The sequence below is a fragment of the Mastomys coucha genome, unplaced genomic scaffold, assembly GCF_008632895.1.
Source record: "Mastomys coucha isolate ucsf_1 unplaced genomic scaffold, UCSF_Mcou_1 pScaffold9, whole genome shotgun sequence".
In the NCBI taxonomy this organism is placed as follows: domain Eukaryota; kingdom Metazoa; phylum Chordata; class Mammalia; order Rodentia; family Muridae; genus Mastomys; species Mastomys coucha.
Genome location: NW_022196915.1, coordinates 7,564,611 through 7,592,265, shown reverse-complemented (window position 1 = coordinate 7,592,265; position 27,655 = coordinate 7,564,611). Strand labels below are relative to the sequence as shown.

At 43.9% G+C, this 27,655-nt stretch overlaps 1 protein-coding gene across 2 annotated transcripts in view; it reads right to left on the bottom strand.

Annotated features, from left to right (window-relative positions):
• Plau (plasminogen activator, urokinase) overlaps positions 1-818 on the bottom strand; it is a 6,772-nt gene extending 5,954 nt beyond the window's left edge. The window contains exons 1-2 of one of the 2 annotated variants that reach the window (XM_031362449.1): positions 698-818; positions 303-392 (exon numbers count right to left, since the gene is read on the bottom strand). In XM_031362449.1, the coding sequence (XP_031218309.1) occupies positions 303-359 (57 nt within the window). In that variant the 5' untranslated portion in view covers positions 360-392; positions 698-818. The other variant, XM_031362450.1, reaches the window with a different exon arrangement.
• Positions 819-27,655: the final 26,837 nt, after the last annotated feature.

The following is a 27,655-nucleotide window of genomic DNA, read 5'->3' as shown; positions in this document are numbered from 1 at the left end:
TCTCTCTCTCTCTCTGTGTCCCACCCCTGTCTGTCTCTCCCCTTTCTCTTTATTACTAGCCAGTACCCAGACATGGACTGACTCAAGCAAACTTCACACAAACCAGGTGCCCTTGAACTAAGGCACTCCCCATGGCTTCTTGCTCCCAGATAGTGCAAACTTCTTGAGTGCCCAAGCCCCCCGCTGACACATTGTCCTATTTCCTGGGAAAGCCCGGACCTGCCTTTGATGCCTAAGCTCCCTGTGCAGCCCCTCTTTTCTCCTGATGCTGCTTAAGGGGCCAAAGCAGCGAAACCACTCACTTCAGAGTTTTTCACCACCAAGGCGCAGAGGAACAGGCTCGCCAGCCAGACTTTCATGGTAGTGCCTCTGGTCTCTAGACAGCAGCAGTTCTGCAAAGGAAGGAGAAGTCAGGGCAAGAAGCAGGGCAGCTTGAAGGCGGCAGAGTTACTACGGGTCAAGGGAAGACACTCCAGGTCCCTGCGGGGCAAGCCAACAGTGACCAAGCTCCCCACGCCGGGCAGTCTCTCCTCTCTGCGGGCTCTGAACTCGCACAACAGCATGGAACCTCTCGGTAGAGGGGCGCAAAGGGCTGACCTTGCGCACAGTTCCGCCAGCCAAGGTAGGGGGAAGGGAGGCATGCGGGAGCCCTGGCTGCCTCTTCCCGCCAGGCTTGCTTCAGACCAACAGCACTCACCGGTGACTGCAGCGGAAGGGCGCCGGCAGACACGCAAGGACTGGATGAATGACAGACAGTGCTCTGGGGCTCTAGTCTCAGCTCTGTGCTGCTCGCCCTTTATTAGGGCCCGCCCGAGCCCTGCCCCGCCCAGGTCGGCTGGAGGGCGGCGCTCTCTCTCTTTTTCCTTTTTCTACAGCCCACTGCAACTGGACCGCGCTTGCTTCCCAACTTTGACGAAGTCACGGGATTTCCAGCCGAGCGAACTAACGCGGTTTGGATTGAGGGATCCGGCGGCTTGCACATGCTTTCCTTTTCGTTCACCTAGTGCGGCCCCAGTGTAGCCGGGTGAGGGCCTTCCAGCCATTGGTTCACAGATCTCAAGCCTCTTCCTAGTGGTTTAATCAGTTCTTCTCCAACCTGTCCACCTTTGATCCCCTACCTGCCTAAGACACTGATTCTGATGTTTGATAGAAGGGTATAATTCGCAGTTCCTTTACCACAAAAAATACTAACAGCCCGGCAGTGGTGGTGCACGCCTTTAATCCCAGCACTTGGGAGGCAGAGGCAGGCGGATTTCTGAGTTCGAGACCAGCCAAGTCTACAGAGTGAGTTCCAGGACAGCCAGGGCTACACAGAGAAACCCTGTCTCAAAAACAAAACAAAAACAAAAACAAAACAAAACAAAAAAACCCTACTAACAAAGGTCCCCATATGTCAAATGCTGAGAGTCCCCAAATGCCAATAACACAAGCAGTGAATCAGAAGACAAGAGTGAAGTTTGTCTTCAGGGAGTGTGATCGTGTCATCAGAGGGTGTCATCAGAGGGTGAAAGGCAAGGTCAGATTTTATTCAGATTTGCTGCTGGGTTTAAGGCCAGTCTTTGAAAGATGGTTTTAGAAATTAGGGCAAGGGCCAGACATAATGGCGCACACCTTTGATCCAGACACTAGGGAGGAAGAGGCAGGTGGATCTCTGTGAGTTCAAGCCCAGTGAAATCCTCAAAAATAATTATGATTTAACAAAAAAAAAAAAAAAAAGGTTGCTATATGACAGGATTGTGTGAACAAAGTCTTGGGACACAAGATGCTATTGGAAGTGTCAATGGGTCTTTTGAAAAATGCCTATGATGAACAATCTATTTATTTGTCTGGAAAAGAATACAACCAATACAGAGGGACACCCTCAGATCATAGAACAGGACTGAGTGCATACCTCACTGGTATTATGGTTGCACACAAACACAAATAAACAATCAAAGAGCAGGGGAGTCTTTCTTTTAAGATTTATTTATTTTATGTATGTGAGTACACTGTCCTCTCTTTAAATATACCAGAAAAGAGTACCGGATCCCATTGTAGATGGTTATGAGCCACCATGTGGTTACTGGGAATTGAACTCAGGATCTCTGGAAGAACAGTCGGTGCTCAATCGAGAGTCTTATTAATGTGAATAGTAAATTGTAACAGGATAGAAAAAAAAAAGTAAGGGAATAGACAAACCTCGTTAATGTGGGCTATCAATGTGGAACAGTGTGAGTGTCTGCTCACACTGAGCCTTTAGAGGGCTGTGGGTCTGGAGGACAAGATAAAAGGAATGTTTGTTTTTCACTGAATGCTATTTCACACTGTTTTAAAAACTTTAAACACGTCCTCATATCAGCCATTCTAAAAAAATAATTACACATTTTACTTTTGGTTGTGAGCCTAGCCATCTCTTCTGCTGCCAGTTCCACACTGTAAGTGCATTTGTATTCAGCATTTTACATCATCATGTTGAGATGAAAACAATTATTTATCTAATAAAAATAGGCTTACATAAAGACAGGTCATGTGTAAATGAGTCCTGAACGTCTTAAAGACAAAGCACTCTCACTCACGAACACACATACCCACACATGCACACATGCACACACCCCTTGGGCATAGCAGGAAGTGCACAGAACAGATTTCAAGGTTCAGTCACCTTCAGGGGTGTCACAGACACAAGGACTAATGGTGATTTTGATGCTCCTTCCGTAGAAGAGGTGACTGAGTCCTCATAGTTCACTAGCGCCCAAGCTTTGCTTTATTTCCATAAGCCTGAGCCTATAACATTTTACTGCCAACCTGGACCTTGGAAAAGAATGCCAGGAGGCAGGAAGGAGGAGGCTGTTTGACTTCCCCCTAGTCAGAGGCCCAAAATGCCAGCTTCTGGATAGGGGATATACACATTACCTACCCAGCTTTGGGTAGGCAGGTGGTCATTGTTCTTCCCGAGCAGCAGAGCTGCCAGCAACCCATAGGACCACTGAGTCAGAGATTCCATAGATCTCAGAGGCAGCTTGCTACTTCCTTTAGAAGACTGTGGCCAGTTATGTTTAGGTTTTAGAAGCCACTAATTGTAAACAAACGTGATCAAAATGTAAACAGAGATGTTGCAGCCTGAAGATTTACCCCGAAACTCTAGTTTAGTTATTAGGAAATTCCCAGCAGGCTGCCGTGATTCACATTGCTCCCCCAACAGCTCTCATGACTCCGAATTACTTGGCTGGAGGCTGTCATGCTGATTCTTTGAGAGCTGGATGACCTCATTTCCTCCTGGACACACAGAGACCGCTATGCGGCCCTCTTCCTCCTCCCTCTGCCACTTCTTCACCTGGATGAACAGTCCTTGTGCCTCCAACTCCTCACAGGACTGCCTTTCTCCTGGCTAGTCTTTAGACTCTCCGAAATCCCTAATGTTGGTGCAGTCTGTGTTAGACTTTCAATTCTTTGGGGACAAAGAGCAGGTCTTAGGTATCCGCCCCTCCCTCATCATTTGCTCCGTGTCTTAACCACAGAGGTGCTTTATTGTGAGTGAATCAGTGAATGCAGAACAGAGAAAAGGAACAGAGAGCTTTGAGGCTCTCTCTTGCTCGCTCTCTCTCTTTGTGTGTGTGTGTGTGTGTGTGTGTGTGTGTGTGTGTTATACACATTAGTGACTAACTCCAAGTTACCAATAATAAGTCGGTGTTGCATTGATGAAAGATATAAATATAAAAGACATAAAGATATAAAGGCACTTCCCCTTGGAGTCTTCTAACCACGAGCGAGTCTAAATTTGAATTCTTTACTTCATGATCGCTATGTCTTACAACTGTTGTTGCATGAATCTGCATTTGTGTCTGTCTGAAGGCTATCTTGTGAACTTGTTTGTCCCTGTGTCTATCCCTATGTGTGTCTGTCTGTTGTGTGAGCTGCATGTATGAGTGGTGTCTGTCTGTTCTGTCTAGGTGTGTTGTATATGTCTCTATGTGTAAGTGGTGTTTGTATGGCCCTATCAATGGGCTTTCTATGTACACATTAACGGCATAGATAGCACCACATGGAGAAGAAATGGATACTTTGCAAAATCTTTAACAGAGTTCTACAAGGAATTAAGTCACCGGTTCCAACTGACCCCAACTACCAGATAATAAATATTATTGCTTATCAATATCCATAAATAGTTTCTCTCAACCGTTATGGTTGATTTAGGAAGTTACCTTTAACTTCTATTTGCTACTTTCAACAAATGATTGATATGCGGCATCTGGGTTAGGGCATGGAAGAGCACATAGCTTAAGATCAAGCTCTGAATTAGCTCAAGTTGTAAAGGTGAATTATGTAGGAAATCCAAGGCAAGTAAGTTTGGTTGTTATATTGTTCTCTCCTCCCTCTCTCTCTCTCTCTCTCTCTCTCTCTCTCTCTCTCTCCCTCCCTCCCTCTCTCTCTCTCTCTCTCTCTTTCTCTCTCTCTCTCTGTTTCTCTCTGAGTAGTATAGGCTTATATCCTTTTTGTCTGGTATTTCTGTCTTGCACATAAAGACATTTTCAGATACATCTTCAATTCATCTTCCAGTTTGGAGCTGCCCTATGATGTAGACTGGAATTATATTGTCATTCCACAGTGGGAAAGGAAAACATGGCAAAAGGACGATACACGGTTGATGCTTGCATCCGGGTTCTCTCTCCTGCATCTCTCTCCTGGGCTCTGGGCCACACAGTCTCTATAAAGTGGCAGAGTGCTGTAAAGAGAGATGCCAGGTAATTAAGATGTTCAGGTAGGTGGTATAAAATATCCCAGCCCAGATGTTTGCCTCAAGCCCTTCTATCTATTCTGGAGACCTCCTTCTAAAAACCCTTTTTGTTTTTTGTTTTTTGTTTGTTTGTTTTTTAGGATGCCCATGCTATGCATGTTACTTGCTTGCCTGAATTCCAGGAACTTCCTTTGTGATCTAAACTGCCTGAAGTTTCTGTTGAGAGTGAGAAATAAGGAAGCAAATGCATATGATTTCATTATTTTCTTAACTCCAAATGGGAAGTCACCAACACTGGCATTTGTATCACAGGAGAGCAGACCTCCTGAATAAGATTCGGTGACATAGATTCTTTTGTAGGCTGTTTATAAAAGGGCAGGGGATACGGGAGTATGGGTGCACACTGAGCACTGTCTAAACCTAGCCTGGCTTCTTTATCCAGGGAAATGAGCCCTGGAAGCTTTTGTTTTGGTTTAAGTTTTTTGTTTGTTTTGGTCTGTTGTGTTTGAGACGGGAGTCTCTTTATGTAGCCCTTGATGGCCTGGAACTCTCTATGTAGACCAGGCTGGCCTTGGATTCGGAGATCCAATTAAAGGCATGTGCTACCGTGTCCAAACCAGCTAACCGTTGGTTTGGGTTTTTTTTTTTTTTTTTTTTTTTTTTTTTTCTGGTTTTTCGAGACAGGGTTTCTCTATGTAGCCCTAGCTGTCCTGGAACTCACTCTGTAGACCAGGCTGGCCTCGAACTCAGAAATCCTCCTGCCTCTGCCTCCCAAGTGCTGGGATTAAAGGCGTGCGCCACCACTGCCCGGCTGGTTTGGGTTTTTAACATAGGGTCTTATGTAGCCCAGGCTGGCCTTAAACTCACTCTAGTCTGCACTTCCCAAGTGCTAGGATTACAAGCCTGTGCTGTCATGCCTAGCCCTTAAAAGCTATTTTCTGACTAGCTGGGTCCAAAAGGAAGTTTGTGTTGAGTCATGGGATATATTCTTGGGTTGCTGTACTAAGAGCATTCAGTATGGTACTGTAGTGGAATGATGTTAAACAAGGCTCTTAACTCTTTTGACTTTGGTTCTCCCATCTGCAAAATGAAATAGCACTGGTCCCTCCTGCACTATGTTGGAGGTTAGAGGAAGCCATGCCTATGTGTGAAAAGTGTTCATTCATTCATTCATTCATTCATTCATTATCTACATACATTAAGTAGCAAAAGGACTACTATGTGCCAGTATAGTTCCAGGTGCTAAAAATGGAAAGATGAATTTTATAAACTGCAATTCCTATGTTAGAGTGCTTCTCGCCTTTGCTTGTCCATTTTGGTCCAAAAGACCAGGTCATGCTGGAGTCCATCTCAGGATTCCAGTTAAGTAGAGATGCTGTGTCCTTGGCCCACAGTTCCTATCAGCTGGGCAGCTGGGAAAGACAGCTGCATGTGTGGCTCACCCCCGCACTCCTGACTCCCACTCACACCGCTCATCTGTGACTCTTTGCAGTATGAAACTTTTTTTTTAAACCTCCTTCCTAACATACTGGCAAACAGACTCCAACAGTTTGGGGAACAGGCCATAAAACTGATCATATTGCATCCTTGAGCCTGAGGCCCCCTCCCCTGTCCCACTGTGTGTTTAGTGGTAAAGGTGAAGAGCTGACTATGTCTGGGCCTGTAACGTGATAGGGGAGGTAGTGGAGCTACTGGGTCCCTAACGGCCTGTGGAAAGGGATGGAGGGAAGCCACATATTTGCGTCCTTACTCATGGAAAGTCAAGTACTCAAGGGCTGAACCCTGAGGTTACACGATGTCGTCAATAACACAGAAACACATAGGTCAACTTGGCTCGTTTATGTTCGGTCTATGACTCCCTAAACTTCCTTATTATTTCATGACTCTGATCCGATTTGCACTTATACTTGGACCCATTATCTCAGACTTCTGCATGAAATTCTTGAGCCTTGGCCAAATTTCTTTTGTCCCTAATTCAAGCACAGTAAGGCAGAAATAAATTACCCTGCAGGAATACTGGGGGGTAGGGGGGGCGGAGTGATGGTTCAGTACTTAAGAGCACTTGTTGCTCTTGAAGAGGACCTGACTTCAATTTCCCAGCATCCACGTGGTGGTTTACAACTAGCCATAGCTCCAGTTCCAGGGAATCCAAAGCCCTTTTCTGACTTCCAATAACATCAGGCACACTATGCATATACATACATTTGGATGAAATACTCACACATAAAATTAAATTAATAAATCTAATAAGATTTTTTAAATTTATTTTTATTTTTTGTACATTAGTGTCTCTGTGTAAGAGTGTCAGATCCCCTGGAACAGGAGTTACAGACAGTTGTGAGCTGCCATGTGGATGCTGGGAATTGAACCTGGATTCTCTGGAAGAACACCCAGTGCTCTTAACTGCAGAGCCATCTCTCCAGCTCCCTAATAAGATTTTTGAAAGGTATTGGTTATAACTTTCCAAACCACCTGGACTCTGCATCTCTCTCCAGGGAACGATTCTCCAGTCTCCTGTCCTACAACTACTCTTTAGTACACCAGTTACCATGCTGAGTGACAACAGATGCTTAAGAGGAAGCTAAGGACATTCTCTAGAGAAAAGACTCAAAGAGGAAATGAGAAACTGCTGGGTTTGCTGAAAACTATCAAGATGTCAGTCTTACAGCAAGCAGATGCTGGCAAGGATGTGGAGAAAGAGGAACACTCCTCCATTGCTGGTGGGACTGCAAGTTGGCACAACCACTCTGGAAATCAGTTTGGCGGTTCCTCAGAAAATTGGATGTAGTACTTCCTGAGAAACCAGCTATACCACTCTTGGGCATATACCCAGAAGATGCTCCAACATGTAATAAGGACATCTGCTCCACTATGTTCATAGTAGCCTTATTTATAGTCAGGAGCTAGAAAGACCCCAGATGTCCCTCAACAGAGGAATGGATACAGAAAATGTGGTACATTTACACAATGGAGTACTACTCAGCTATTAAAAACAATGAAATTAAGAAATTCTTAGGCAAATGGATAGAACTAGAAAATATTATCCTAAGTGAGGTAACCCAATCGCAAAAGAACACACATTGTATGTACTCACTGATAAGTGGATATTAGCCCAAAAGCTCCAAATAACCAGGGTACAATTCACAGACCACATGAGGCTCAAGGAGTAGGAAGTAGTAGTAGTAGTGTGGATGCCTCGGTCCTTCTTAGAAAGAGAACGAAATACTCACAGGAGCAAATATGGAGATAAATATAGAGCAGAGACTGAAGGAAAGGCTATCCAGAGACTGTCCCATCTGGGGATTCATCCCATATATAGTTACCAACCCAGACACTATTGTGGATGTCAAGAAATGCATGCTGAAAGGAGCCTGATATAGCTGTCTCCTGAGAGGCCCTGCCAGAGCCTTCCAAAACAGAGGTGGATGCTCACAGCCAACCATTGGATTGAGCGCAGGGTCCCCAATAGAGGAAGGACTGAAGGAGTTAAAGAGGTTTGCAACCCCATAGAAAGAACAACAGTATCAACCAACCAGACTCCTTAGAGCTCCCAGGGACTAAGCCATCAACAAAGGAGTACACATGGCTCCAGCTGCATACGTAGCAGAGGATGGCCTTGTCATGCATCAATGGGAGGAGAGAGGTCCTTGGTCCTATGAAGGCTCGATAGATGCTCCCATGTAGAGGAATCAAGGGTGGGGAGGTGGAAGTGAGTGGGTGGGAAGGTGGAAGAACACCCTCATAGAAGCAGGGGGAGGGAAGATGGAATAGGGGGTTTCTTCGAGGGGGAAACTGGGAAAGGGGATAACATTTGAAATGTAAATAAAGAAAATATCCAAAAAATAATAATAATAAGTCAGTCTTACTTAGGGAAATGTGTTCAGCTAAGAGCTGTACTGCTAAGCAGTCTTGTTCTGAAGAAAAGCAAGATAACATCCATAGCCCACATGATGTATGTTTTCATGCCTCTCTCAAACTAGATTCTGTATGCGCTTATATTTACTTAAAGAAAATGCAAGCATCTCCCCTTCATGACATGGACAGGAGAACAGCAGCTAATAAAAGGAAGTGAATCACCAGAGGTCATTCACTGAAAATGAGATTCATAACTTACAGATTTTGAGGAACCTCATGACACATTTCCACCCTCTCTCCTATTCCGGATCCTCACCTCCTTCCTTCCTTCCTTCCTCCCTGTCCACCCTCAATGCCTTTGTCTGCCCTGCCCACTTGCAGAAAATGCTCCCTATCCCCAAGCTCTGATGGAGATCAATCAGATGGGCCTCTGAGGAAGGTTTGGAAGAATGCATGGACACCTGTGCAAACAGAAAGAGTGCGCGCACACACACACACACACACACATACACACACACACACACACACACACATGCTCACACACACACACACACACGCGCTCACACACACATGCTCACACACACACACACACACACACGCTCACACACACACAGAGCAGGGACCAGGGAAACAGCAGCACAGTTGAGAGGAACAGGATGTGGATAATTGCATGGGCAGACTGTTCCTTCCTTACTCTGGGGGCAGTGATTATGGTTATGGCAGTGTGGCAGAAACAAGAAAAGGGGAGGCCTGTGTTCTTCAAGGGGATTTTATAATCCATCCCCGTTAAAGGGATAACAAAACCAGGTACAGTGACCCAAGAATTCAACACCAGCCTGGATAACATTACAAAAAAATCAAAATGTAAAAGATAGCTAATAACTAAAGTTAATTGTATGGTATTTGTTTTTAAAACCTTAACAATATAGCTGGACTGTGATGGCACACAACCTTAAATCCAAGCACTCAGGAGGCAGAGGCAGACAGAACTATGAGTTCGAGGCCAGCCTGGTCTACAGAGTAAGTTCCAGGACAGCCAGAGCTACACAGAAAAACCATGACTTGAAAAAAGAAAAAGAAAAACAACAACAATAAAACAACAAAATCCTTAACAGTGTTCTTTAAGGAAAGTACTGTCAATGTGATCGTCTTATAGTTAATAAAACTGAGAAGCACAAGTTAGAACAAGTTCCCAGGGCCACACTGTAGATAAACAATAGAGCTAGTGCCCCCATTCAGGCTTGGCTAATTATAGGGTTTGGGAAAGACTAAGACAGTGTCCTAGTCAGTCTGTAGTAAGTCTGACTAGTAAGGGCAGGTATTTGTCCTTATATGGGCCAACGTCCTGCTTTTCATTGTTGCTTATAACTTGTTATGTAGCTGAGGATGATTTCGAACTCCTGATTCTGCATCTACCTCCACAGATGCTAGGATTACAGGTGTTCAGCAGCATGCCTAGCCTGTGCATATTTTACTTCAGACCCATGATGGCACCCAGGAAACCCCCAGCTGTCCAAGCCCTGTCTGCTTTGGTTCCTGCTATCCAGCTCGAGCCAGACTTTGATGAACATATTCTTCCTTTTGTTTAATATAAGCAGCCACAGATGTGTCTTCTGGGTCTAGCCAGACAAGTGGATCTTGTGGCTGTACTTACATACATGTGTAGATTTCTGGAACCCTCTCTCCCAATCTCCCTTTTTCACAAGCTCTGTTTACCCATGTTTACATCTGAGGACAAACACGGCTGGACTTCTGTGTGGGGAAATATCAACAGTCCCTATTTACAGAGCATTGTTGTTGTTGTTGTTGTTGTTGTTTATGAGGCGTTGGATTAAGTTTTCTATACGTGACTCAGTCCTCAGGAAGATTCAGTCTCGTCTCCACTTTTCGGTTAAAGAAAATGAGGTTCCAAGAGGCTGAATAACTTGCTCAAAATCCTGCAGTCAGTTCCTGGCAGGTCAGACCCAGGTTTCTTGCCAGGAAGCCTGGGAGTTTGTTGGTGCTTTGTTTCTGCAGTGCTAAGGGTGGAACCCAGGGGATGGATTACGGTAGGCAAGAGAGCTGTACCACTGAGCAATACACAGCCCTAGCCCCCAGAGCCTGAGTTGATAATTACTATGATAGTGTTGTCTTTTTAGCCCCTCCTCCCAAGTCAAAAAAGAAAAAATTTGGCTTGTTGGATAAGTGCCTGGTAACCAAGATAATGACTATCCCTCAATACTACGGGATATTACACTCTGGGGTTTACACATTGGGTCTGTTCGTGAAAACAACCTGGCTTGAAAGTCTAAAAGCTATAGATTTTCAGTTTAACCTTGAAAATTCGGACTCATTAGATAGACGCCTATGTGTCTTCATTCTTAGTAGGCTTCTCGGGGGATTCTCAGGACCAAACAAGCCCTGGAAAATTGGTATTTTCCTAATATGCCAATGCACATCTAAGGAATTTTACTTTACTTGTATTGATATGTCCACCCCGCCCTACCTCACCTCTGGGAGTTTGTATCTAGCACCACTTCCACTCAAGCCACACCCTTTGGCTTGGAGTTCCACATAAGTTGGGGAAGGCCAAAGCTGCCCAGCAGACCTATGAGCAGCGCTCTCCATCTGGATGAATCAAGGAAGGGGATGTACACCCCAGAGCCTGTGTCAACCAAACCACCCTGAGGTGACTCTTCTAAAACCTTATTCTCAGGAAGTTTGTTGCTTCAGCACTTTTGGACTTGGGCTTTTAAAAGATTCCCAGTGATCATTTCATTTTACGAGCATGCCAAGTAGATGGCTAAATGGACTTTTCCACGGACAGACCAAAAGAGAAAAAAAAAATGCTTGAGGGATCAGTCACAACAATTGGGCAGGCAAGTAACGGTACTTGCTGCCAATCCCAACAACCTTAGATTGATCCCTAGGACTCATGTCTTCTAATCATGACATTCATGCGCCCCTCACCATTAAGTTAGTTAATTAAAATGAATCAAAAAAGAAGCACAGCTGTGGATGAGAAGTTGCCTCCCCTGTGGCCTCAGGAGAACTGGAGAAATGATGATTCTAAGTCAGAACAAAGCAGAGCTGACGCCCTCTATTTCTCAGGACTGCTCTGTGTGTCAAGTCTCCTCCACTTTCCTATACTGCATCTCTTTTTGCTCCTTAAGGTAAGATGTTATTTATTTCGTTTTAACTTCTAGGATTGATCTTTGATATTGTTGTTGGCTGGTTGATTAGTTAGTTAAGAGAGGCTCTCTAACCCAGGCTGGCCTCAAACTCACTATGTAGTGTAAGAAGGCCTTCAGTTTCAGATTCCTCTGCCTTTACCTGCCAAATTCTAGGATTATATGCTGTGCTGTGGTGCCAAGTTTTGTTTTCTCTTTCCTTCCTTCCTTTCTTCCTTCCTTCCTTCCTTTCTTTTCTTTTCCTTTCCTTTTTCTCTTTCTTTCTTTTTTTCTGAGACAGAGTTTCTCTGTGTAGCCCTAGCTGACATGGAACTTGCTATGCATACCAGACTGGCCTTGAACTCATAGATACACCTACCTTTACCTCCCAAGTGCTGGGACTAAAGACATGTGCCACCACTCCTGGCCCTTAATAATTATTTTTATTATTTTTAAGTGTGTGTGTGTGTTTATGTGTGTGTGTGTTTATGTGTGTGTGTGTGTGTGTGTGTGTGTGTGTGCGTGTGTGAGTATAGATGTGGTGATGAAATCAGAGGTGTTGGATCCTCCTGGAGTTAGTGTTACAGTTGGTTTCGAATCACCAAATGTGGGTGCTGGGAACTGACCTCAGGTCCTCTTGAAAAGCAGCATATGCTCTTAACTACTAAGCTGTCTCTCCCGATTTTTAAAACTTTTAAAATAACTTTTATATTGTTATAATTGTTAGAAATACCACTTATAAAGTGTGTGTGTCACAATGTGCATGTGGAAGTCAAAGGGTAATTGGGGGGATTACTTCTCTCCTTCTACCATGTGGGTCCCCATGATTAACTCAGGTCATAGGCTTGGCAGCAAACATGCTTTACCGACCGAGCCAGCTGTCACTTGCCCCTGTTATTGGTTTGCTTGCTCACGTGCTTGTTCTGAGAACAGGACCTGAAACTCGTTAGTTGTCTGGGCTGGCTGGCCAGTTAGCTCCACCTGACTCCTGCCTGCACGCACTGCTGTGCGGTTACAGACCAGCGCGATGACACCTAGCCTTTTTATATGAGTGCTGGGATCCAGACTCATGCTTGGCATCAGCAGTCTGCCCATTGAGCCATCTGCCCAGCTCCATACAGGAGCTGCTCCATTTCGGGGGAGGGGTTGTTTGTTTTTGTTTTTGTTTTTGTTTTGTTTTGTTTTGTTGTGCTTGGCATCAACCTCTACCAACTTAGCTATACCTCCAGGCCCAGTGTCTAGGGTCTTCTGATTTCACCTGAATTGCATTGCACCTTTGCATTGCAGGAATAAACCTGACAGCTTATGGGGTGAGCATACTATCTCTTTAGTGAAACAGAAGGCAACAGTGACATTATCCTTATGCAGATCATCTGTTCCATGATGTGGCACTCTGGAGATTAGCTCAGTCTGCACATGAGCATGTTCTATTTGTAAAGAAAGTTCTACACCGCAACGTCTAAAAATAAAGTAACAAAACTCAACTCAAAATTTCCATTTTTGTTTACTGAACCAAAAGATACTTTAAAGTATCTAGAGGGCACTAGCATAGATTACATGCTGAGGACCCGCAGAAGAGCAAGACAAGATCATTCTTCGGAAGAATGTTGAAGTCTGGAGCTGAGGATGGATGTAGCCCATTTGGTAGAGGACTTGCCTAACACATGTAAAGTCCTAAGTTCTATCCAAAATACAACAGAAACCAAATATCAAGTTCAAGGTCACTTCTAAGTATGAGGCCAGCCCAGGATACATGAAAGCCTGTCTCAATTAAAGAAAAGAAATGCTGAAATCTATTCAAGACAACAAACTCAGAGGAAGTAGTCTAAAACAATTGAGGAAGATGAGGACTATTTTAAAAAGAAAATAAGGTGGTTGAAGATGTGGAGAATTTGAAATTCTTGTGCACTATTATTAGGATTCAGAAAATTAGAACAATCACGTGATCCAAAAAATCCTACTTCCAACAAGACTGCAAACAGAGTCTTGAGGAGGTAAGTGAGCACTGACGACGCTCATGGTAGCGGTAGTCATGATGGCCACGAGATGGAAGCAACTGTTGGTGGAATGTCATCAACATACTATGAATAAATAAAATGTCTTATACACACACACACACATCAGGGCTAATAAAATAGGACTTTTATTACATCTTAAAATAGAAAGAGCCGGGCGGTGGTGGCGCACGCCTTTAATCCCAGCACTTGGGAGGCAGAGGCAGGTGGATTTCTGAGTTTAAGGCCAGCCTGGTCTACAGAGTGAGTTCCAGGACAGCCAGGGCTACACAGAGAAACCCTGTCTCGAAAATACCAAGAAAAAAAAAAAAAAGATAGAAAGAAATCCAGCCATCCCATCCCACGTGCTACAAAGTTAGCAAATCTTGAAGATTTTATAAGTGAAACAAGCCGGTCACAAAAAGGCAAATATCTTAAGATCCCAGTTATAAATGATGCCTAGAATAGTCAAGTTTAGAGACTAAAAGTTGATCAATGGCTGACAGAGGCTAAGGGAAGTGGAAATGGGGAATTCCTATGTATAGAGCTTCAGTTTTGCAAAATGAAAAAGGGTTGGATAACACCCGTGCCCCTCCCCCCAAAAAATGTGACTATACTTAACATTACTACTAAACTGTACATTTCAAAGTAGTTAAAATATCTAAGCAAGAGGGGCTGTAGAGATAGCAGAGGTTGGGGGAACTGGCTATACTTTCAGAGGACCCTGGTTCAATTCCCAGTGCCCACATGGCAGCTCACAACTGTCTGTAACTCCAAGATCTCACATAGACATACACAGACATACATGCAGGCATAACACCAATGCACAAAAAACAAAAATAAAGTATTTTTTAAAAAATCTAGGCATGCCGGGCAGTGGTGGTGCACGCCTTTAATCCCAGCACTTGGGAGGCAGAGGCAGGCGGATTTCTGAGTTCAAGGCCAGCCTGGTCTACAGAGTTCCGGGACAGCCAGGGCTACACAGAGAAACCCTGTCTCAAAAAACAAACCAACAAACAAACAAATCATGAACCAAGTGTGGTGGTACATGCCTTTAATCTCAGCACTTGGGAGGCAGAAGTAGGTAGATCTCCAAGTTTGAGTCCAGCCTGGTCTACAGGGCAAGTTCCAGGACAGCCAGGGCTACACAGAGAAATCCTGTCTCAGAAAAAAAGAAAAATAAAAATTAGGCATGATGGTGAAATTGAGGCAGAAATATCATAAGAGGCCATCCTGGATGTGAATATGAGACCAGCTTAGCCACACAGCAAACCTATCTCCCTATAAATGAATGAATGAATGAATGAATGAATGAATGAGTGAGTGAATGAATGACAAAAAAATGGATGATAGTAAATATTACGCTATGTGTGTTTACTTAGTTTGTTTTTAAATAAAGCCCTTCTTGTATAGCTCAGGCTGACCTTGAATTCATGGTCCTCCTGTCCCCACCTCTACTGAGTTGGAGTTACAGAATACCAACCACTACACCTAGCACTATGTATATTTTTTTAGCCATAATTTTTATAATCTACTAATCATTAAGTTGTCTGACTATCAGCTATAAATGTAGTAAAACTTAAAGAACGGAGACACTAAAGGTAGCGATTTCTTGGGCATGAACAAATCTTAAAAGCTCACTGCTGGATGGAGAGATAGATGGCTTAGAGGTTAAGAGCACTGGTTGCTTTTCTTGAGGACCCAGGTTCAATTCCCAACACCCCCATGGCAGGTCACAACTGTAACTCCAAGATCTGATATATCCTCATACAGAAATACGTGCAGGCAAAACTCCAAAGCGCATAAAATAAACATAATTAATTTTTTAATTAAAAAGCTACATTGGGTTGGCATTGGAGGTAGGCAGGGAAAAAGAAATCCCAGGTGGCTACTGGAAGAATGGTGGCAGGGATAATGAACCATTTACATGTAAGAGAAGAAACCTTGGATGTGTTTAACTGTAGCGTGTGTGCATGTGGGGTGTGTGTGTGTGTGTGTGTGTGTGTGTGTGTGTGTGCGTGACCAGTTGAGAAGCTTAGCCTGATTAAGAACAGTTTACACTGGGGAGTAATGAAGAATAAATATTAGTAGGTGGGATGAGGTCAGATTAGAAACAGTCTTAAAAACAAAACAAAACAGATAATGGTTTGATGTGCAGTTCTGGCGGAACATTTGCCTAGTGCGTGTAAGACCCTAGGCTTGTCTTCTGCTCCACAAAAAAAAAAAAAATGAAACCTTATAAGGAAAACCGAGTAAAAGTTGGACTTCTAGGGTGGCATATAGGTTTCTGAACAAAGATGTATACATTTCTTAGTAATACTAAAAATCTTCACTTGTCTCAGCTGACATGTTGGGAAGAAAAAGAATGACTTGATTGCTGGCTGGGATGGAAAGAAATGGCGGATGCTGAAGCTGCAGGGCTGGGTCTAGCGCTAAGTGAGAACGGAAGGGGATGCACAGGAGACAGGGCTTGCTTGCTGTCATCCTACAGTTAGGAGCTATATCATGAAGTCTATGTCCTGTGGGTTAGAATGAGAGTAGCTCAGGATAAAGAGCCTTACTACCCACCTTGTACTACTACACTCTAGACTAGAGCATAAGCTGAAGCTTTCTCTAAGGAAGGGTGACTCTCTTGGTGAAAGCGGTGGTTCCAGAGGAAGAGAACACCACTCTATGGTGGATGATTCTAGTTGCAAACCTAGCTGAGTCACTTCCCTTCATTTTCCTTTTTGTGCAATGCAGAAGGAACTTTTTTTCCACCTGCTTCTGCAGAAAACAGAGGTGGATTAAAGGGAGAGTAGTGTATACCATGGCCCTTTTGTTTTTTGAGGTGGTGGAGGTGAGCCTCAGGTGACACACGGCAAGTTCTCTACCAGTGTGCTACACTGTGTACTATTAAGCAAAGAAGTAAGGCCCAAGCTGGTGCAACGGCCCAGAAATATGAAGCCCCTGGGGTCCCAGGTTCCATGTGTACATGAGAGACCCGTTTAACATACCCTATTCTTGACATCAGAAACCCACAGAGAAGATATACACATGAAACAATATAAACAAAGATTGCTCCAGAGAGTCTAGGTTCTGGGAATATGAATGGAGAATTCTGACCAAAATTCCAGGTCTCCAAGTTCCCCTTGAGGAGTCATGAGGATCACACAGGAGGTGAATCACCACACCCAGCATCCGTCCATCCTGAAGACCTAAGCCACCAACTATGAGTCTTAGCCAAGGAAGAGGCTAGAGAGAAGCCTGATTCAAATAGCTCAGGGGCAGTAGCAAAGGGATATAACATGTTCCCTGGGTTCTGATGGGACTCAGAAATAATTTTGCCCAAGGCTCTGGATGCCATTCTAGTTCTGAGGTCAGTGGTGGGTCAGAGCCAGAAATGGTCCCTATGGAGTTAGCACAGTTGCTTCTAGCCTGGAAAAAATGCATAAAAAGAGAAGCTCAGAGAATTGTTGGCCTAAAAAAGTTGACTATATCCTTCCCAAAGTCCTACTGTATATAACTCAAAGGCCTGCTGTGGGTTGCCAACATCTGGAGTTAACTATGACCCAAAAATGGAGGGCAAACCAATGAGGGATTTTTGCTTAATCTGAAGTAGGAAGGTCAACTTTTAATCTGGATCTTGAGAAGGGGAAGATATATACCTTTAAACAGGACCACACTTTCTGCAGCCTATATAAGGACATAGAAGAAGGAAGCTTGTGCTCTTTGCCTGCTTGCTCTCACCCTGCTAGCCAGTTCATTCCTTTACTGGCAATGAGAGCCTACTTCTTCAGGAATTCCATCACCTACTGAAGACAAGCAGAGACATCCAACCTCGTGGACTAAACAACTTCTGGATTCTTGGACTTTCTGTTCATAGCCAGCCATTGTTTAATTAGCTGGACCATAGCATGGTCATTCTAATAAATCTCCTATATACATATTTATAGTTCTATTACTTATATTATACATTAGGCAAATATATAATATACTAATATATAATGTATTTTTATGTATTTATTATAATATATATTCATCCTATAAGTTCTACTACTCTAGAGAACCCTAACTAATACAAGCTGCTCTTCAAAGCCTGGAAAACAGACCAGAAGATGCAGGAGAAAAGCATATTGGCTGCTTGTGTGTCGTGGTGGTTTCAATGCCACAGGGAATTCTCTAAGCTGGGAGAGCCCAGTGGGGTCTCTAGAAGGAGAAACAGGGGTCTATAAAACACTCAGACTTCTGGTGCACTATGTTCCAAAAGCTCATGCACAAATTAGAAGGGCAGTGTTTTTTTGACTTGTACCTGGTTCAAACTCATTATGTAGTTGAGGAAGACCTTGAACTTCTGACTTGCCTGCTTCAGACCTCCCTAGTGAAAGGACTGAGTGCTGATACCACCATATCCTGTGCCTTAGTCACTGTTCTATTACTGTGAAGAGACACCATGGCCACAATAACTCATAAAAGAAAGCTTTTAATTGAGGGTTTGCTTACAGTTTCAGAGGCTTATCAACATGGTGGGGAGTGTGGCTGTAGGCATAGCAGGCAGACATGGTGCTAGAGAAGTAGCTGAGATCTATATCCTGATCTGAAGACAGAAAGACACTGGGATTGACATGGGCTTTTGAATCCTCAAAGCCCACCTCCAGTGACACGCTTTCCCCGACAAGGCTGCTCCTCCTAATCCTTCTGATCTTTTCAAATCCTGGTGGCTAAGCATTCAAACATCTGAGCCTGTGGAGGCCTTTATCCACAGTTTTGCCTGTTGGCAATTTTCCCTTTTATTGAAAATTCTTTTCTCATACAATATATCCTGATTACAGTTTTCTATCTGTCTATTCCTCCCAGTTCCTCTCCACTCCCCACCCCTCCCATCCAGATCTACTCCCTTTCTGTCTCTCATTGGAAAAGAACAGACTTCTAAGAGATAACAACAAAACATAAAATAAAATACAGTAAGGTAAAAAAAAAAAATCACATCAGAGTTAGACAAGGCAAACCAATAGAAAAAAAGAGCCCCACGAGAAGTCACAAGAATCAGAGACTCACTCATTCAGGAGTTCCATAAAAATACTAACATACACAGAGGACCTAGTGCTAACCCATACAGTCCCTGTGCTTGCTGCTTCAGTCTCATGAGTTCATAGGAGCTTTGCTCAGCTGATTTAGGGGGCCATGTTCTCCTGGTGTCCTCCACCCTCTCTGGCTCTTACACTCTTTCTGCCTCCTCTTCTATGGGGTTCTCTGAGCTCTGACAGGAGGGATTTGATGGAGACATCTCATTTAGAGCTGTGTGTTCCAAGGTCTCTCTGTGTGTATACTATCTGGCTGTGTGTCTCTGTATTTGCTCCCATCTGATGCAGGAGGAAGATTCTCTGATGATGGCTGAATAGGGCATTGATCTATGAGTACAGCAGAATATCGCTAGTAGTCATTTTATTATTACTTTTTTTTCTGATCAGTAGTATTTGATTTTACCTTAGGCCTCTGAGCTATCTAGTCCCTGTTTCTTGGTCACCAAGCATTATAGATAAAGGTTTTATGGACAGTTTGGCGTTTGCACTTCTCTTTTGGTAGCCTATAGAGTCCCTTCTCATACCAAAGACACTAGAATGTAGAGGTGAAGGTTCTAAGTAGACACCAGCTTGACCTCTTCGTGTTCACTGAGTTGTGTGGGTGTTGTCTTCAGCAATGGGTCCTTGCTGTCAGCTTTTGGAGAGCAAACTACTGTCTTGGCAACAGCCTAGGTTGCTAGGGGATTTCCACGAGACCCACTTGGTCCAACAACTTAATTGGATGTAACCAAGCCCCAGTACTGGAAGTTTCATTTGGTGACAGGAGATGACCAGTTGGGACTCCATCTCTCCATTATTTGGAGACTTCATGGGGATTGCCTTCACATATTTTAGAAAGTTTCTACTGTACTAGGTTTCCATACCACCCCTCAAAAGCGTCTCAATTCTAGCTGTCTCTCCCCACATTCCCTCTCTCAACCCTGCTTCCCCTTCCCCTCCCCACCTGATTCTCCTGTTTCCATCCCCCTCTGCCTCAAGTCTACCCATAAAATCTATTCTATTTTGTAGGGGTCATTCTTATTCCAGCTATCACACCCTGTTTATGCAGTATTGAGAATGACATCCAGGGCCCATGCACAGTAGCTAAGCTTCCACTAATTGTGGTCTATCCCTAGAAGGGTCATTGTTTTCTAAGGGAGAAGATTGCTTAGTCAGTGTAGTACTTGCAAGCATGAAAATCTGAGTTTGGATCCTTGACCCACATAAAAAGCAGATCTTTAACCCCAGCAGTGAGAGGGAGTGGCATATTCACCAGCCAGTCTAGCCTAATGCACAAGCTCCAGGTTCAGTGAGAGACCTGTCTCGAAGCATACAGTGGAGAGCAGAGAAGGACCCCTAAGCTAGAACGCTGGCCTCCATATGCACCCCACACATGCGCACCCCAACACGCTAGTCCACACACCTGTCTATGCAGTCACATGAACATCTACATAGCACATATATACATATGTGAAAGGAAAATAAGTGTTAGGGAAGACATCGAGACACTGGAATCCTGTGCATCATTAGTGGGGTGGAAAGTGGTGTAGTCACTGTAGAAAGCAGCTTTATGGACCCTCAGAGAGCTAACCCTAGAATTACCATATGATAGGATGTATTCACCCGAAAGACCTGAAATCAGGGACTCAGACAGACACGTTCACCACATTATTATTCCCAGTAGCCAAAAAGCAGAAGCTTTGCCTTAAGTGAAATAAACCAGACCCATGATTCTGCTCATTATGAGATGCCTTGAGTAAACAAATGTATAGTGAGTAGGATGCTGCTGCAGGGGTGAGGTGGGCGCTGCTTCAGGGGTGAGGTGGGAAGAGGAGTATCACTCAAGAGTGCAGACCTTCTATTTTCTATGGTGAGAGCGTTCTATAACTATAGAATGGGGATAATTGCTTGCAGTTAATGCTAATGAAGTGTACATTGACTTTTGTATATTTATTTATTTATTTCATGTGTGAGTGGTACTTTTATGCCACACTATGCACTCACAATATCAAACATAGGTGTCCAGGCCTGGCAGCAAAGGCAATGGCATAAACCACTGAGCCATCTCACTGTGTACCTTTAAAATAGTTTAAAGGAGCCAATAAGATGACTCAGCAGGTAGAGGCACTTGCTGCCAGGCCTGAGTATAATGCCCAGGACCCACAGGCTAGAAAGAGAGCTGACTTCCAGAAGTTATCCTCTGACCTCCACACACGCAGTGCCATGTGGTCCCATGACCCTCAAAGTAATGCATTTTAAAATGGGATAACATTTTAAAAATGGTTTAAAGGTTAAGAAAAAAATCGTTTTAGCTGGTCTCATAGAGTACTCCAGGCTGGCCTCTAATTCACCATCCTCCTGGCTCAGTTTCCTAAGTGCTGAGCCTCACCATCTGGCTAAAGAGAAACTTTTGTTGTTCTTATGTACCACTACTACAGAATAAACAAACAAACATGATTTAAATTATATATTATTCTACCATCAAAAAAGCCACAAACAAAAGTCCACAGCAGGAGAGTCCACCAGGCTCTGAGAATGAGGCGTAAGGATTCAGGACACAAGAAACCATCATCAAAGACACAGAAATGTAACTTGGGATGGAGACCAAGAAACCTGTCCTGAATACAAAGGGGTGAAGTATGAGGTCGGGCATAAAAGACAAAGAAAAGTACCCAAATGAAGGTCTGTAAAGAGATAAGGTTGAGGGGCTGGCAAGATGGCTCAGTGGTAAGGGTACCAAGTATAATGACCTGAATTTGATCTCCATGCCCCACACGGTGGAAGGAGACACCTGACTATCACAAGCGGTCCTCTGACCTCCAGACAGGGGCTGTGGTGTGCTTCTTGGTGGCAGAGTGCTTGACTCCTGAGTTTGAGCCCCTAAGTTCAGACGGAAGCACCGCAAAATGACATAAAATAACTTTAATTTTTGGACTTTTCCTTGAGCATCCATAAGGCTAAGTTCTTCGTGTGTTAGCAAATCCCACACAGTGCTGGGGAGTTCTGTAGCTCTGACTTAGAGATGCGGAACCACGGACTGGTAGAGGTCAGGGGACTTGACCGAGGCTGCACAGCAAGCGAGCGGTGACTCAGAGGATTGCAGGATCTCAGGAATGCTAGGCTGACCTGGAGCTTGCTGTGTAGCTGAGGCTGTTCTGAAACTCTTCTTGTTTCTACCTTCAAAGAGCCAGGATTACAAACCGACACCCAGTTTACAAGGTATTGGGATATTTGGTGTTGTGCAACACTCTACTGTGCGAGTTACATCTCAATTCTCTTGCTAACTTAAATGTCATTCTTGTCAACTTTTGCAAGGAAACAGAATGAGGTGACAGGAAGCAGCTAAGGGTATGGATCTTTTTCTAGCTATGTTCCCAGCTAAGCATGGTCACACACCTATAATTTCATCACTCTGGTAACAAAGGCAGGGGGACTGCTGCAAGTTTGAAACTAATCTGGTAGCCTGGTTACACAGTGAAACCTTGTCTCAACTTTCTCCACCCTCACTCCCATGTGTGCAGGTCAAACACAGAGATACACACAGAAACACACACATACACACATACACACACAGAGTCCAACTCTGTTCCCACCATAATTTTAAGCCACAATGCCAAATTCTAGAGCATTGTGTTTGATCACCAAATTTAGGTCAAAAATGAGTCAAGCATTGGTAGGACTGACTCACTGTGGTGTCTGTCAGCTTTAAAGGCAGACAGGAAGCCTCGGAAGGCAACCGTGGGCTGACCACTGCACAGTGGCTTAAAGTCCTACAAGTGTCCCATCACATGTCCTCTGAGGGCTACGCATGGAAATTCACATGCCTGCGGAAGAAAATATCCATCTTAAGTCTCACCTGCAAATCAGACTGCAAGCCACGCCTCTTTCCCTTTCTCTACACTCCATCATATTTCCTTTTTATATTTAAAACATCATCTTTGACCAGACTGGCTCCAAACTCTATACCTAGCTGAAGAGGACCTTTAATATCTGATCATCCTGCCTCCATTTCCCAAGTGCTGGCACATTTCACAATACCCCATATATGAGAAGTGGGTGACTGAACTATGGATTTCCTGATTGCTGGGCTTGAACTCTGCCAATGGAGCTGTGTCTTCAGCCTTATCGCTCTTAAGGTTTTTTTACATATTTATTTAGTTATTTCAGTGTGTGTGTGTGTGTGTGTGTGTGTGTGTGTGTGTGTGTGTGTGTGAGCATGCGCTTGACATGCACACATGAGGTGAGGGTGGGGGAAGTTGAGACAGGATTTCACTGTGTAACCAGGCTACCACATTAGTCTCAAACTTGCAGCAGTCCCCCTGCCTTTGTTACCTGAGCGGTGGAATTATAGGTGTGTGCCACTGTGTTTGGCTGACAACATAGCTGGAAAAATATCCAGGCCCTTAGCTGCTTCCTGTTACCTCATTTTGTTTCCCTGCAAAAATTGAAAAGAGCTGGGAAGTGGTGATTCACACCTTTAATCCCAGCACTCCAGAGACAGAGGCAGAGGCAGGCAGATCTCTGTGAGTTCAAGGCCAGCCTAGTCTACAGGGTGAGTTCCAGGACTCTGGAATTGCATAACATGTTTTTTATAATAAGTTTTATTATCTTACTTATAGAATGAGGGTAATTATATAGTTTTAAGTGGTAAGTGAGATTACCCATGGAAAGCTATATATCTGGATGTGGGGGGTGTACTTAGCAGAGAGCTCACCTGGCATGTATGAGTCTCTCTGGTTCAATGGACATCACAACATAAGAGTAAACATGAGGATGTATGCCTGTAATCCCAGCACTTAGGAGATAGGGGCAGGAGGATCAGAAGTTCAGGGGCATCCTTGGTTACATTGTAAGTGAGTTTGAGGCCAGCCTGGAATATGTACATGTGCCCCTGTCTCTAAATAAATGAAAGAAGGAAACAAACCAAATTAATAAAAGTTTTCGAGTTTGTAGTTCAAAGCAGCCATTGAGGAAGATTTTTCTTTTGGGTTAAGAGTTCTATTAGAAGAGTTATTGATAGCTGGCTGGTGGTGGCCCACGCCTTTAATCCCAGCACTTGGGAGGCAGAAACAGGCGGATTTCTGAGTTCGAGGCCAGCCAGGTCTATAGAGTGAGTTCCAAGACAGCCAGGGCTATACAGAGAAACCTCGTCTCGAGGAAAAAAAAAGAAGCCACAGATAGACAGGCAGACATTAGCATGGCAGGTACTCTGAGGAGAGGCTAGATCCACATGACAGAGTGGCAGTCTCTTATTACATCTTTCACAGGAAAGGAGGGTTGGGAAAGAGGTTAAAATCTCTCTGGTTTGGCCTTCAGTTGGTCATTTCTGTAGGTTAACAGGAAGTGGTAAATTAGACCAGATGATGGATAACCTCTCCTGGGTGGCCAGTACTGGGACTCAAAGAATCTAGAGAAACAAGTTACTTTAATTCTGGAAATCAAATAGCCTTAACTTCTGCACTCTCACTGTCCAACCAAAATGGAGGTGCTTTACAAAACGGTGTCACCCTGTCTAACGCTTAGTAGAGTATATTCAACATCAGAAACAAAGATGTCCCTGGGTTAGGTAAACCAAAGCTAAGTCAAGATGGGAACCCAGCCGCACATGGTGGGCACACCTTTAATCCCATCACGCAAGAGGCAGAGGCAGGCAAACCTCTGGGTTCCAGGGCAGCTTAGTCTATAGAGCAAGTTCCAGTCATGGTGGTCAAACTCAAGGCTGGGAGTGGAGTTGAAGTTTTGGGTGAGAACAGAGGGTCATCAGCAGCAGAGTCCTGCAGGGGGTCGGGTCCGGCTTGGTTCTCGGGTAGAAACTCAAGCCGAGATACAGCACCATCTGAGGCCTGAGGCAAAAGAGCAGTTTCCTGAAGTGACTCAGAACAGCTGTTCTTCTCCCGGGAAGGCTCCAATCCAGTGATCGTGGTCAGACGAAAAGGAGAACGTGGAGTTTAACACATTTTAAGAGATCTTCAAGAAAAAAAAAAAGTAGGGCCTTCAAAGAACAGTTTCATTACTTCCTCTCCTTCATTTGCCTCCTCCACCCTGGGAGATAACTAAGTTAGGATGGCTGTCAGCATCTTGCACAAATCTGGTCCTTACAGCTTTGATCATCCCTGCTCTATTCATCAGCCATCCTTCATCTATCATCATCCATCCATCTATCCATCCAAGGAGTTAGTATTCATTAAGTACTCACTCTGTTATGTCTGGCACTTTGCTAGGTTTTGAGAATTGCTTTAGTTTCTAACCAAAATGGAAGTGCTTTGCAAAATGGTGTAACGCTGGCTAAGAAAGAAGTGTCTTTTACCCTTTTGGAGCTTCTTTCTGCAGCCAGACAATAAGATGGATTTCCAGCTGTGTTTGTATGTATTTGTGGGAGTGATGGTAAATTTTAAAATCAGTTGGAGATAAACGTTGTGAAATTAAGCCATGTATGGTGACACATGCCTATAGTCCCTGCCTAGGAAAGATGGAAACAGGAAAATCAGGAGTTCAAGGTCATCATTGGCCACAGAAAGATTTCAAACAGGAGATCTCGACTCAAAAAAGCAAAACAAAACAAAAATTAATAACAAAAAAATTTAGAAAACTATTCCTTTTTTTCTTTTCAGAATTATTTTTAAATCTTTTAACATACTTGGACAGCTGAGCATGGTGATGCATACCTATAATCCTTACACTAGGGAGGCTGAAAGCCAGGAGGATATAGAGTTCCAGAAAAACCTGGGTTACATGAGTCCCTGCAGAAATGAAAGAGAAAATTTATTTCCCTTTATATTTTGGGTACAATTCTGTAGCCAAGGATGTCAAAATCTGAATTTAACATAACAGCATGAGGGTAAAGCAATCCGAGTCTCCAAGAAGTCAGGGTATCAGACTAGAGAAGTAGGAAGGATCAACCTGTCCTATTTGGAATAATAGGAATAGTTATCCTATGAGAGACAGAACAAGACCAAAATATTTGAAAGTGGGACTCATGTGTCTTCTAAAGTACCCAAACATAAATGCAAGCCAGTGGTCACACCTGCAAGAATTACAGTGCTGAAGCAGACAATGCAGGGAGGGAAGTGCGGGAGAGTGTGGCAAAATGGAGGGCCACTTGTCTCATGAGGCAGCTTCTACTCAACTCCTATTCATTGCACCAAGTGGAATTGAGCCCAGGGTCTCATAGGTACCAGGTAAATTCTCTAACTTTGAGCTAATATCCCCCCTGACCCTTTTTTACTGTGTTGTTGTTGTTACTATTGTTTTGTTTTGTTTTGTTGTAGTCATCAGGTTTGCTAAGTTGCCCAGGTTAGACTTAATCATGCAATCCTCCTGCTTCAGCTTCCTAAGTGCTGACATAAGCATGCACCACCACGCTTGGGTCGTACCTGCATTGTACCAGATGCTGTCAACACTAGCTTCCTCTGGCCTCCAGAGACCACTCTTTACTTCTGTATAACAGGTTGGATGGTCTTCCTTCATCTCTTATGCAGGATCAACCACCAATCCGTGACTGATGAGTTTGGTAGATAAATACTCAAGTGCCTTTGTCTCTTGGATGAGATAACATTGAGCAACATAGTCTACACATTCCAGAGTTCCCAGATTTAAGTTACAAGATGGCAGTTTCTTGGTAACTTTTACAGCCTGTACCAACTGCCTCCTTCCCCTGATAGCCTTACTTCCCACAGCCTTACTGTAGGTTCCTAGGATTTACCTCCAAATAAACACTTTGACACTGAAGTCTTGGTGCAGAGTCCACTTCTGGAAAATACCTAACAATGCAAAACATTAGCAAATATTTAGGGATTTATATGTAGCTCAATAATAGAGTCCTTGTCTACTGAGTTCAATATCATAGATTCAATCCCTGTCACAAACAAACACACAAATGGAAATCTGAATTTTTAAAAATTACACTGTAGGTCCTGAGAATCAAACTTAGGTGTTTGGTGGGAATGCCTTAACCCACTGAACGACCTCACCAGCCTGAAATCTGGGTTTGTTTGTTTGTTGTTTTTTAAGTTAAAACTTCCTGGTTAAAAAGTGTTCGTGTTATTGCCAGGCATGGTGGCGCATGCCTTTAATCCCAGCACTTGGGAGGCGGTCACAGCCAGATTTCTGTAAGTTTGAGGCCAACCTGGTCTACAAAGCAAGTTCCAGGACAGGCAGGGCCATTATACAGAGAAACCCTATCTTGAAAAACAAAAACAGGGGCTGGTGAGATGGCTCAGTGGGTAAGAGCACTTCTGAAGGTCATGAGTTCAAATCCCAGCAACCACATGGTAGCTTGCAACCACCCGTAATGAGATCTGATGACCTCTTCTGGTGCTGTCTGAAGACAGCTACAGTGTACTTATAATAAATAAATAATAAATTAATCTTAAAAAAAAAAAGAAAAACAAAAACAGAGAGGGGAGGGAGGGAGGAAGGGAGGGAGGGAGAGAAAAGGAAGCAAGGAAGGAAAGAAAGAAAGAGAGAGAGAAAGAGAGAAAGAAAGAAAGAAAGAAAGAGAACTCATATCAGCCAAGTATGGCTGCACATGCTTCGAATGCCTATTATCCTAGCACTAGGGAGGCTAAGACAAGAGGACTACAAGGAGTTCAAGCCTACCTGGACAACAATAGTGAGTCCTGTGACAGCCTGGGCTATGCATTGTGAGACCCTCTATATACAAAATTGCACATCAGTAAAATAGTCCATGGGCCATCAGTCAGGATTTTGATCTATACTAAATCACTGTCTTTCTTACAGCACTGCCCCTACTCCCAGGAAGGAACATGTGCACCGTTTTCACCGTGTGCACCATGTATACCGTGTGTACCATGTATATCGTGTGTACCATGTATACCGTGTGTACCATGTATACCGTGTGTACCATGTGCGCCATGTGCACCATGTCTACCGTGTGTACCA